This window comes from Sus scrofa, chromosome 6, assembly GCF_054392235.1.
Source record: "Sus scrofa isolate SSC_HxYL_T2T_F1_AM1 chromosome 6, Sscrofa_HxYL_maternal_Yorkshire_Landrace_v2.0, whole genome shotgun sequence".
Lineage (NCBI taxonomy): Eukaryota > Metazoa > Chordata > Mammalia > Artiodactyla > Suidae > Sus > Sus scrofa.
The window spans coordinates 13,630,377-13,642,227 of record NC_139388.1 but is presented as its reverse complement, the minus strand read 5'-3'; the positions used below and the strand labels follow the sequence as shown (position 1 = coordinate 13,642,227).

Here is an 11,851-nt window from a genome sequence, read left to right as displayed (position 1 = left end):
GAGGTTAGAAGAAGCCAACTATTTCATTTAGGATGGGTAAGCAATGAGGCGAGGGCCTGCTGTACAGCACAGGGCACTGTACCCAGTCTCTTCCGAGAGGACATGATGGGAGACAGTACGAGAAAAAGAATGAAATGGACCCAACGCGGTGAATCCACCACACTCGAATAAAAAAATAAAAAACTAGGTAGCAAGGAATCTTTGTTGGCTTCTTTTCCAATGTTTTTATTTTTCAAAATATACAATTTATTTACACCTTTATTTCACAACTGTAGTTTGTATATTTATTCCAAAATCTTTAAATAACTCCGCAGTAAACAGTACAAATCACAGGATCGGTCAAACTGCTTCCCTTTAGCCTTTACACACATCGAGTTTTTCAAAAGTTTCAAGTAGTAACGGTTTGTGGGTAAGACGGGAACAAAAATAAGACAAAATTTTTTTACATACGTTCCACATGTAGGATTAGAAAGGGCAATATGAGCAGCTACTTGGTCTGGGGGCCCGACTAACGGTATTTATAATTTATAAATAAGACCCTTTAATGAGCAGTGAGGTTTTGGTTACGAGGAGGAAGGCTGGGCGTCTCACCCGCTGCGGGTGGGGCTGAGATAAGGCACCGCATCAAGGCTCCTTCTCGGCTTAAGGAGGGAGGCACGGGCTGGAAGGGTCCTGAGTGAGGCGGGTTGGGGCCCGCCTATGCCGGGGGAGGGCAGGAGTGGCTGGGGCTGCGAGGGGCTGCCGCCCACAGACAGGTCTCTTTAGCCTCCCTTGGGGAAGAGCTCTGGCGGCTCCTCAAGAAAGGTGCATCCTTGAGGCTTTGGTCAGCACCCCTGGGCGCACCTGCACAGACAGGTGAGGGTGGGCATGTGGGTGCTGGATGGGTCACGGCCAAGGCCCCTGGCGGTATACAGCTGGCATGTGTCACTGGCACGGGATAAAGGCGCTGCCCCGGGATCGGGGTGGGCCTGTGGGAGGCATCAGGCTGTCTCTTCTTCCAAGAGCGCTTCATCCACCTCTGTGGTCTCCAGTCCTCGGGAGAACAGCCAGAGCCACCAAGTGTCCCCAGGAAGGGTGGGGGAGGACGAGAGCCACAGCCCTGCAGACCCCGTGCTTTGCTGTGAACACTGGCGGCTCCTGGGGAGCCCAAGGCGCTAGAACGTAGGCAGGACACAGGCCTGGTCCCAGGGGTCAGTTTCCTTCATTCCCCTCAGCAAAGTCCCCGCTGGCCAGGCCCCGTGGGCTAAGGCTCTGGGCAGGGATGCGGGTGGAGAGGCTGGGGTGGTCCAGGAAAGAGCTACCCTTGCGGGCCGCGGGGCTACCAAGCGGACACGACCCTCCCGTGCTGGGTCTCGGGTGCGGGGAGGTCTCAGGGTCAGCCTCGGTCTTGAGGGTTTCCCCAGCATCCTCCACCACGCCCGAGGGTCGGACCGAGCCCGTCCTGCCTGGCCAAGCCAACCTTCTCTGCAGGATCTGGGGTCGGGGGAGCGGGGCAGGGGCAGGGGCCATGGGGGGGCTGGGCGTGGTCACTGCGTCTTCGGGTGGGGCTCTTCCGGTATGAGGGTATGGAAAAAGTGATCCCAAAATTTAGAGCTGATGCCGAATCCTAGAGAGGGAGACAAATGGGGAGAAGGTGAGGAGTTCTGTAAGGACTGGGGTTGGACTGTTCGAGAAGGGAGCCTGTGGGGGTAGCATATGGGGAAGATGTCAGCATCGGTCCCCGCTGGCCTTCCCACCGCTCGGGGCCATCCTGGCAAAGTCAAGAGCAGGGATCCTGTGTTTCTAGAGTCCCAGGGATGCTGCTGGAATAATCCCACATTTCTCGTGCAGCCTGACTTCCTGGGAGGGCCTGGACGCCGCCGGCCTCCTCCTCCCTCCCTCTCCCTCACTCCAGCTGCCTCTTCTCTTTGAAGATGCCACCTTCATTCCTGCTTCAAGGCTGCACACTTGATGCTCCTGGGATGCTTTTTCTCCAGACATCGGATGCTGGCTTCTCTTCAACATTTTTTTTTTTTTTTTGGTTGTGCCCATGGCATGTGGAAGTTCCCAGGCCAGGGATCGAACCCATGCCACAGCTGCAGCCCGAGTCACCACAGTGATAATGCTGGATCTTTTTTATTGATTGATTTTTAGGGCCGCACCCATGGCATATGGAGGTTCCCAGGCTAGGGGTCAAATCAGAGCTGCAGCTGCCGGCCTACACCACAGCTCACGGCAACGCCGGATCCTTAACCCACTGAGTGAGGCCAGGGATTGAACCTTCGTCCTCACGAATACTAGTTAGATTTGTTTCCACGGAGACACGATGGGAACTCCCACAATGCTGGCTCTTTAACCACTCGTGGCTTTTCTTAATTTAGGTCTCAGCTCTAATGACATCTCTGTGGTGACATCTCCTGGACCACTCTAGCTAGCTTTCTGCTGTCCCGCATGGTAGCCACCAGCCCAGGCTCCCGAGCAGTGGAAATGTGGCTAGAACGCAAAGGGAAGAAATTCCTAATTTCACTGAATTTTAATTAATTTACGTTTCAATGTAAAGACCCATGCTCGATTCAGTGACTGGAAAACTGTTGAGGCACATCTGGAGCAGTGCATGTACGTGAATCTCCTTTTTCGCCTGTAAATTGCATAAACTCTAAAGATGGACCAAGTAGCTCCAATGAAGATTTAGCCCTTGTATGGCGATAGGCTGTGTGTGCAAGAGACACACCGGACGTCAAAGACTTAATAGAAGGAGAGAATGTAAACTCTCTCATTAACAATTTTTTGAATCGATCACGAGTTGAAAGGATAATATTCTGGTTGCATGTGACTTAGACTGTTGCTTAGGTTAACTTCATCGGTTTACTATTACTTAACATGGCTACTAGGAAATGTAAAATCCTATCTGCGACTCCCACTGTAGTTTTTTTTCTTTTTTCTTTCTTCTTCTTTTTTTTTTTTTTTTTTTTTTTTTTTTGCTGCACCCACAGCATACAAAAGTTCCTGGGCCAGGGATCGAACTTGCACCTCAACAGCACCCAAGCCCCAGCAGTGACAATACCAGATCCTTAACCTGCTGGCCGCCAGGGAACTCTGCGCACTGCATTTTATTAGACTGTGCGGGACCCCTACCCTAGTGACATGGTTTCTCTAACATCACTTTGCTTTTCTTTGGGGTGGGCATCACTGCCTGAAATGATCTTTGCTATTTATTTATCGGTTTCCTTGTCTGTCTGTCTTGGCACAGCCCCAAGCACCAGGGACTCAGATGGGCGCCCTGGGGTTGCCTTGACGGCTGTGCATCCGGAGATCTGATCCTGGACCCCTGCCCTGGGGGGCGCTCAGGGGTGGAATCAAGAAACGGACCCATGAGGGACGGGGAGGCGCCGCCGAGCTCACCTGACCGTTGATGTGCAAAGTGGTGCTTGACGTGATAGGCCTTCAGGCTGTACAGGTAGGAGCCCTTGTGCGGGGAGCCGAAGTGCAGGTAGTAGTGGATCATGTCGTAGATGACGTAGCCCAGCAGGCCCCCCGCAAACACGGTGCCCCCCACCGCCTCGGGCAGGATGAGCCGGAGGAAGGCGTAGAAGAAGCCGATCACCAGAGAGGCCGGCACCGGGGGGAAGACCAGGCGGGACTCGTCGAAGGGGGCCTGTGCGGGGAGGGGCTCAGGTCAGGACGCCCGAGGGGGGACAGGGCGCAGGGGGACAGCCAGCCCAGGGAGGGCGGGGCTTGGCCTTCTCCGCGCCTTCGGAGCGGGTGGGCCCCGGAGAGGCCGAGAGGGTCTGTCCCGCCCCCAGTTCCAGGCCTGGAGGGGACCTGAAAACCTGTCCAAGAACACGGCGTGGGCGCCACGCGGGCGGGACGCTCACCGGGCAGAATCTGCTTGACGCTCGAAGCCACTTTGGCTCTGGAGTTTTTTGGGTGTCAGAGAGGAGCTCCCCACTCAGCTCCACACGGGGTACCAGACCCAGGCCTGAGGCTGATGAAGGCACACAGGTGGATGACCCTGGAAGTGCCGGGGGACAGGCCTCCCACCCCAGGTGGCCTTCTTTGGGGTGAATGTCGCAGAGAACCAGATAACAAAAGAGTGGAGTCTTTGGCTCTGGAGCTGCACAAGCCAAGGGCCTGGCACAGAGGTAAGATGACAGAGCTATGTGAGCATTCTGGGAAGAGAGACCCTCTCTGGGCTGAAAGAGAAATCGGAGGACAGAGAAACAGCAGCACACTGACGTGGGCGGCACCCCCACCTGACCAGGAGCCACAGGACCTGCCAGCAGTGTGCACCTCCTGGAAAAGGAAGGAAGGAAGGGAGGGGGAGGGGGGTGGCCCTGGGACAGGCTGAGAACAGCCCAGTGCGGGGACAGAGAAGCAGCAGCGGATGCAGCTTCCTCTGGGCAGACCTGGCCTCTGATCCCAGCTGCTGCGACCACCGTGCTGAGGACCCCTAGGGTGGTGGATGGCATAGAGCACGGACTGGAGGCCACCGGGCACAGCATGCAGGGGGGACCTTGGATGAATTCCTCAGTTCCTTTGTTTCCCCAAGCCTCAGTTTGCCCCTCTGTGGAGTGGGGAGAACTGTGGCACCATTTTCTTTTTATTTTTAGAGCCACATCTGCAGCATTTGGAAGTGCCCAGGCTAGGGGTCAAATCGGAGCTGCAGCTGCCAACCTACACCACAGCCACAGCAACACACAATCCCAGCCGCACCTGCAACCTATGCCACAGGTCGCGGCAAGGCTGGATCCTGAGCAAGGCCAGGGATGGAAACGACATCCTCATGGGCACTTTGTCAGGTTTTTCACCAGCTGAGGCACAACAAGAACTCTACGTGGCACTATTTTCAGAAGCTCCTGCAAGGGCAGTGATACTGGTTTTGTTCAGTGGCATCTAGAAGAGTGTCTGGCACAAAGTAAGCACTCAGGGCACAATTGTGGGTTTTTGGTTTTTGTTTTTTGCTTTTTAGGGTCGCACCCACAGCATATGGAGGTTCCCAGGCTAGGGGTCTAATCAGAGCTATAACTGCCGGCCTACACCACAGTCACAGCAACGCGGGATCCGAGCCGCGTCTGTGACCTACGCCACAGCTCACGGCAATGCCGGATCCTTAACCCACTGAGCGAGGCCAGGGATCGAACCTGCAACCTCATGGTTCCTAGTTGGATTCCTTTCTGCTGTGCCAGGACGGGAACTCCTCAGGGCACGATTGTTGAATGAATGAATGAGTTGTGAGAATTAAAGATGGACACGCGTGCTCGCTCTGTCCGTGCCCGGTTTGGGTTAGGACCCGGTCACGTGCCCATGACGGTCCCTGGCTCCCACCCTGACTCCCACCAAGATGGGCAGCTCCCGAGGGAGGGTTAGAACTGCCCGGCGTGGCGGGGGCGCGCCGCTCCGCTCACCTTGTGGTGCTGGCCGTGCAGGACGAAGTGCAGCATGATGAGGTAATAGCTGTTGCTGGGGGGCTTCATGTGGAAGAGGAAGCGGTGGATGAGGTACTCGACGAGGCTCCAGAGGAGCATCCCCAGCACGAAGAGGCCCGGGAACACGGACTCGGGCATGGCTACCGAGTACTCTGCGGGGGGCAGAGAGAGGGGAGGTCAGGGCGGATGGGCTCAGGGCACAGCAGCGCCCGGGGGCTCCGGAGGTCCTGTCTCATGAGCTGTCACCTGAGGAGCTGCTGCGAGAGGGCCAGGCGGGGCTCATGCGTGGGGCCCTTGAGTCAAAATGGGAAGGAGGCTTGGAGGCCGAGTGTCGGGCTTAGAAGAGGTCCTTTCGGAGAACAGGGAAGGGTGTATTCCACTGACTTCACACGCTGAGCCACCCGTGCAGTCCTGAGCTAAATCTCATCGGGTGCCGGTGTGTCACCCAGCACGCGCCAGGGTTCAGTTTTCTAGTATTTTGTCAAGGTTTGGGACGTCTACAGTCGTCAATGATACTGTCGTTTGCTTTCTCGTGGTGTTTTGTTTGGCTTTGGTGTCAGGGTAGCACGTGGCTAGAAACCTGAGGTCTTCCTGAGAGGGACTATGAGGACAACAGCTATGCCCCGGGCTGGACCTGTGCCTGGTGCTTTGCTCTGAATGTGGTCCCTCAGATTCCTATGTTGAGACCTAACACTCACGAGGTGACTGGGACCAATGACCTTACGAAAGAGGCTCAGAAGAATTCCCGCCCCCTTTCCGCCACGTGAGGATGCAACGAGAGTCTGACCCAGAAGAGGGCCCTGGCTCGGCTGCGCTGGCACCCTGGTCTCGGACTTGCGGCCTCCAGAACCGTGAGCAGTCCGTTTCTGCTGTTCCTAAGCCACCCGGTCTGTGATGTTCTGTTACAGCAGCCCGAGCGGACGAAGGCACCAGAGAAGAGGGACCTGGCCTGGGTGACACGGAGGAGAGGGAGCAGCCACCCTGAGGAAGGCAGCAGAGCCGGGGGGCTGTTGGTGGAAGATGTCGAAAGCCAGGGATGGGGCAGGGGGTCAGGAAAACCCGGAGAGAGACAGCTGGACCAGCACTTCATATGTCAGAGCTTATGAGGCAGATGTGACAAACCTGAAGATGATCAGCCTGGGGGCCAGACGGGCGGGGGAGATTTAAGGATCATCAGGTGCCAGGTCCCCACACCCACCCTCGGGCAATGGCCCGAGGTCCTTCCGTGCTTCAGGCCTTTCCTCCAGGTAACCCATTCTTTGACCTCACAGGGACCTCAGCTCTAGCCACTGTTACAAGCCATCGCCTTGTCTATGCTTGCTTTAAGAAGTAACAGCTTTACTACTGTTTTGTTTTTTTGGTCTTTTTGCCTTTTCTAGGGCCGTACCCACAGCACATAGAGGTTCCCAGGCTAGGGGTGGAGCTGTAGCCACCAGCCTACGCCAGAGCCATGGCAACACGGGATCTGAGCCACATCTGCGACCTACACCACAGCTCACAGCAACGCCAGATCCTTAACCCACGGAGCGAGGCCAGGGATCGAACCCAAAACCTCATGGTTTCTAGTCGGATTTGTAAACCACTGAGCCACAACGGCAACTCCACACAATTCAATGGTTTTGAGTATACTTGAGTTGTACAAGCTTCACTACAACTTCAGAACACTTTTATCACCCCAGAAAGAAACTCCTGACCCATCAATGGTCGCTCCCCATTTCCTCCAATTCTTGCTATTTCCCAGAGCCAAGAAATCATTAACCTACTCTCTGTCTATTGACCATTCTGGGTATGTCATGTCAAAGGAACCATACCCTATATAGTCTTTTGTGATTGGCTTCTTTTACTTACAGGAATTTCAGGGTTCATCCACTCTGTAGCGTGTATCAGAACTTCATTCCTTTTTAAGGCTGGATAATATTCCTTATCAACGGGGATGCATCTCATTTGTCTAGCCCTCACCAGGTGATGACACCTGGGTTGCTTCTCCTCTGGCTATCGTGAATAACGCTGCTGTGAACATCCCTGTGCTAGTTTTTGTGTGGACATACATTTTCGGGTGTCTTGGGTTTATGCTTAGGAGTGGGTATATGCTGGGTCATATTGCAACTATGTCTAATTTTCGCAAAACACCACTTTGTGAACATTTGGAGTTTTTGTGGAAATAGCAAATTGTCTCCCAAGGCTAGCCTTTCTCCTTTGGCCTCGGCTGCCCCCCATGAACCCCCAAGCCTGGGTCTGCACAAGAACCCGTTTTTCCACCCCGACACGGAGGCAGATTGTGTAGCCATTGGTGTGTCTCCTTCATGGTCGGCTAGAGCTCAAACACTGCCCGGAGATCCCCTTACGGCTCCCTCCCTGCTGCCTTCAAACGTCCCACCTTCCTTCCACTGGGCCTCCTACTTCACAGAGGAAGGACATCCTCGGGGACAGCAGAGGAAGAGGGAGAAGAGCTCCCTCCACGCCTTTCCGTCTGCCTTCCGCGCCACCTGACATGCCCCGACCCTGTAGCTTCCTTCTCCTCGCTCCTTAGGAAGACGGGGGGCACCCAGCACCTGGGCACTGGCTGGCCGTGGTGTAAAAAGGAAGAACAAATCTGACTCCATGGAACCGTTTCTTTTACGTGAGCCTCTGTATTCTACTGCTTTTGCTGCAAGTTAAGAATGTTGCCTATAGCCTGAAATATACAGGAGAGCCCAGCCTCCAGGCTCTGACTTTGACAGGTGTAATGCCTTTCTATTCCTGTAGAGATAAAACATGTTTCCATTCACGCAGAGATAAAAAGTTGCAGAACAGAGGATAACATTTTGTCTTGGAGGTTTACAGAAACATTGTGACCTAACCTACCCCCATAGCTGCAAGAAGAAAGGATTTGGACACCAAGACGTTTGCAATAACTAACCACGCTCCCTTCCCTTTTCGTATAAAAACAGCCTGAATTTGGAGTTTCTGTCCTGACTCAGCTATAAAGAACCCAAGACTAGCCTTCATGAGGACGTGGGTTCGATCGCTGGCGTCGCTCAGTGAGTTAAGGATCTGGTGTTGCCATGAGCTGTGGTATAGGTTGCAGATGTGGCTTGGATCTGGTGTTGCTGTGGCTGTGGTGTAGGCTGGCAGTTGTAGCCCTGATTTGACCCTTAGCCTCCATATGCCACAGGTGCAGCTCTGAAAAGACCAAAGGGGTGGGGGAAGGCAGCAGCAGCCTGAATTCTGACTTGGGGACGATGGTTCTTTGGGACATTAGTCCAACCATCTTCTCAGTCTGCTAGCTTGCCAAATAAAGTCACTATTCCTTGCCTCAACAACTCCTCTCTCGATTTATTGGCCTGTTGTGTGGTGAGCAGTATGAGCTTAGACTTGTCCCTATGTGCCAGGTGCCATTCAAGTGCTTTACATGGATTGCTTCAAATTTCACCTCACTCCAGGCTTAGGAAGGAAGCTCTGTCACTGCCCACATGAGGGAGGATGTGGAAGCAGAGACAACTTCCATACATGTCCAGCTCACCCTGCTGGGCAGTGCACAGCCCTCAATCTGCCTCCTCCACAGTCCCTCCATTCCAACCAACCCCTGTGAGTATCTTCAACTTTTTTTTTTTTTGGTCTTTTTTAGGGCTGCACCCGTGCCATATGGAAATTTCCAGGCTAGGGGTCGAATTGGAGCTGCAGCCACTGGCTGACACCACAGCCACAGCAATGCAAGACCTGAGCCTTGTCTGAGACCTACACCACAGCTCACGGCAACACCAGATCCTTAACCCACTGAGCAAGGCCAGGGATGGAAACTGAATCCTCATGGATGCTAGTCAGCTTCATTTCCACTGCGTCACAATAGGAACTCCAGTATCTTCAACTTCTCTTGAACTGGCTTCTACTCATTTTTTTTTTTTTTTTTTTTTTTTTTTTTTTTGTCTTTTTAGGGCCACACCCACGGCCTATGTAGGCTCCCAGGCTAGGGGTCAAATCGGAGCCGTAGCTGCTGGCTGCTGGCCTACGCCAGAACCACAGCAACTCGGGATCCGAGCCACATCTGCAACCTACACCACAGCTCACGGCAACGCCGGATCCTTAACCCACTGAGCAAGGTCAGGCTAGGGATTCCTAGTTGGGTTCGTTAACCACTGAGCCATGACGACAGGAACTCTGGCTTCTACTCATCTTTAAGTCCTTCCCATGCACAAGTCAGCAAGACTCAAGTCTATTATCACCTCTTCCCATGACACTCAGGCCCCTAAAGTCTGTCTTCTGCAAAGAAGAACTGCAACGGCCATTTGTGACGTATTTCTTGCCAGCTCTGAATAATTTTTTTTTTTTTTGTCTTTTTGTCTTTTGTTGTTGTTGTTGTTGTTGTTGTTGCTATTTCTTGGGCCGCTCCCGCAGCATATGGAGGTTCCCAGGCTAGGGGTTGAATCGGAGCTGCAGCCACCGGCCTACGCCAGAGCCGCAGCAACGCGGGATCCGAGCCGCGTCTGCAACCTACACCACAGCTCACGGCAACGCCGGATCGTTAACCCACTGAGCAAGGGCAGGGACCGAACCCGCAACCTCATGGTTCCTAGTCGGATTCGTTAACCACTGCGCCACGACGGGAACTCCCTGAATAATTTTTTCAACTCATCTCTACCTTGGCTGCAGCATAAGACACTGGTGACGACTCTCTTTTTGAATATGTCACCATTTACGTTTCCGACCTGAGGTTTAAGAACACCCAGCGAGTCCTCAGTTGGATTTCAGAGTGAAGCTGCTGAAACGGTATCCTAAATGATGCATGTGTGTGCATCTTTCTGGGCAGTGCCTGCACCACGTTTTAGATTCTCAAAGCATCTGGGACCAACGGGGGTTAAACAGACAGCTTCACTCCCTGCCTGATGGGACACTTGGCTTTTCTCTTCTTTTTAAGATGCCCTTTGTCAGGCTCCATCGTGGAAACTGCCTCTGTCTCCCAAAACCTTGACCCTCTACCCTCGCATGCTCTTTGCTTGATACGGGATGTCAGCCACACTCACCTGCTGACACACCCAAATCTGCACCTGCAACCCAGCCCGGACTGCCACTTGCTGCTGGATATCTCCATGCAGCTGTCCGCAGCCATCCCCTCAGCAGCTTTCTCATGAGGGCAGTCGTCTTCCTCTTCCTTCCTGCCACCCTGTTACCCCAGGCTGCTCCTCTGGGTTGGCGACAGGTATTTTGCTGTTGTTGTTGTCTTTTTAGGGCATATGGAGGTTCCCAGGCTAGGGTCGAATCAGAGCTACAGCTGCCAGCCTACACCCCAGCCACAGCAACATGGGAACTGAGCCACATCTGCCACCTACACCACAGCTCACGCAACGCCAGATCCTTAACCCACTGAGCGAGCCCAGGGATCGAACCTGCATCCTCATGGATACTCGTCAGATTCGTTACCCACTGAGTCATGAAGGGAACTCTGAGGTTCTTTTTGGTCCAGTGAAGGGTCCTGATGTCCACACATTAGCAAGGGCTCGACTTATCCCTCTGTCCTGTCTGACCAGTCACCAAGCTCTGTCCGCTCCTTGTCCTTAATAGCTCTTGGCAAAGTAAAGAAAGAAGAGTCAGACACAAAAGACCACATTTTGTGGGGTTCCTTTTATATGGAGTGTCCAGGCTAGACAGCAAGCAGACGAGTGGCTGCCAGAGGCTGGAGGCGGGGAGAATGGGGAGCAGCTGCTCAGAGGGTACAGCGGTTCCTTTCAGGGTGACGAAAATGTCTGGGGACGAGACAGACGCAGTGGTTGCACAGCACTGTGCATATACTAAAGGCCACTGAATCGTTCACTTAAAAATGCTGGAATGGATGTTGCGTGCATCTCACGTCCATGAAATCTCTCGGGTCAGTTCACTGCTCTGAATCCCGTCCCCACCTTATCACCCTCCCAGCGCCCGCATCGGCTTCCTACTCCAACTGCCTCACATGCGGTTACAAGCCTCCAACGTGCCTCATCCTCTTCAGGTAAAGTCCAGCCCCCACCCTGGTACGGAAGGGCCACCAAGACCCAGCCCTGCCAGCCACATCCTTGTGTCATCTCCCCATCACCCTGTACTAGGGCCAAAGCCAACCGCGTGTGGCTCCTCAGGGGCCCCACGGTGCCCAGCCCCACTCCCATGTCCCGCTCCCTTCACTGGCATTGCCTCCCCGCCTTCCTTACCCCGCTCATCTCCTGTGAGATGCCTCCGCGGATGCCCTCTGCCCTGCCTGGGCTGGGTTCTGGGCCCTCCGCCTCCTCCTTTATCATGCTGAACTTTGGCTGTTGTCTCACTCATTCATCCCCACCAGGTTCTGAGCATTTCACGGACCTTGGGTTTGCTATCTCCTGAGCTCAACACAGCAGGTGCTCTGATACTCATGAGGAGATTAATGGGCAAACTCAAGCCTCTCTGGAGAGCTAGACGTGGATGAGTAAGCTGTTTCAAGGGCAGAATGGAGGCAGCTTTGG

At 54.0% G+C, this 11,851-nt stretch overlaps 1 protein-coding gene across 2 annotated transcripts in view; it reads right to left on the bottom strand.

Annotated features, from left to right (window-relative positions):
* Nucleotides 1-200: 200 nt before the first annotated feature.
* The window catches only part of FA2H (fatty acid 2-hydroxylase), a 54,910-nt gene continuing 43,259 nt past the window's right edge, over nt 201-11,851 (bottom strand). Inside the window, exons 5-7 of one of the 2 annotated variants that reach the window (XR_014805513.1) lie at nt 5,385-6,816; nt 3,382-3,634; nt 201-1,606 (exon numbers count right to left, since the gene is read on the bottom strand). Coding sequence is in view for 1 of the 2 variants with exons in the window: in XM_003126868.7 (XP_003126916.4) it covers nt 1,527-1,606; nt 3,382-3,634; nt 5,385-5,557 (506 nt within the window). In the remaining variant the exon portion in view is untranslated. The remainder of the gene's footprint in view (nt 1,607-3,381; nt 3,635-5,384; nt 6,817-11,851) is intronic. The other variant, XM_003126868.7, reaches the window with a different exon arrangement.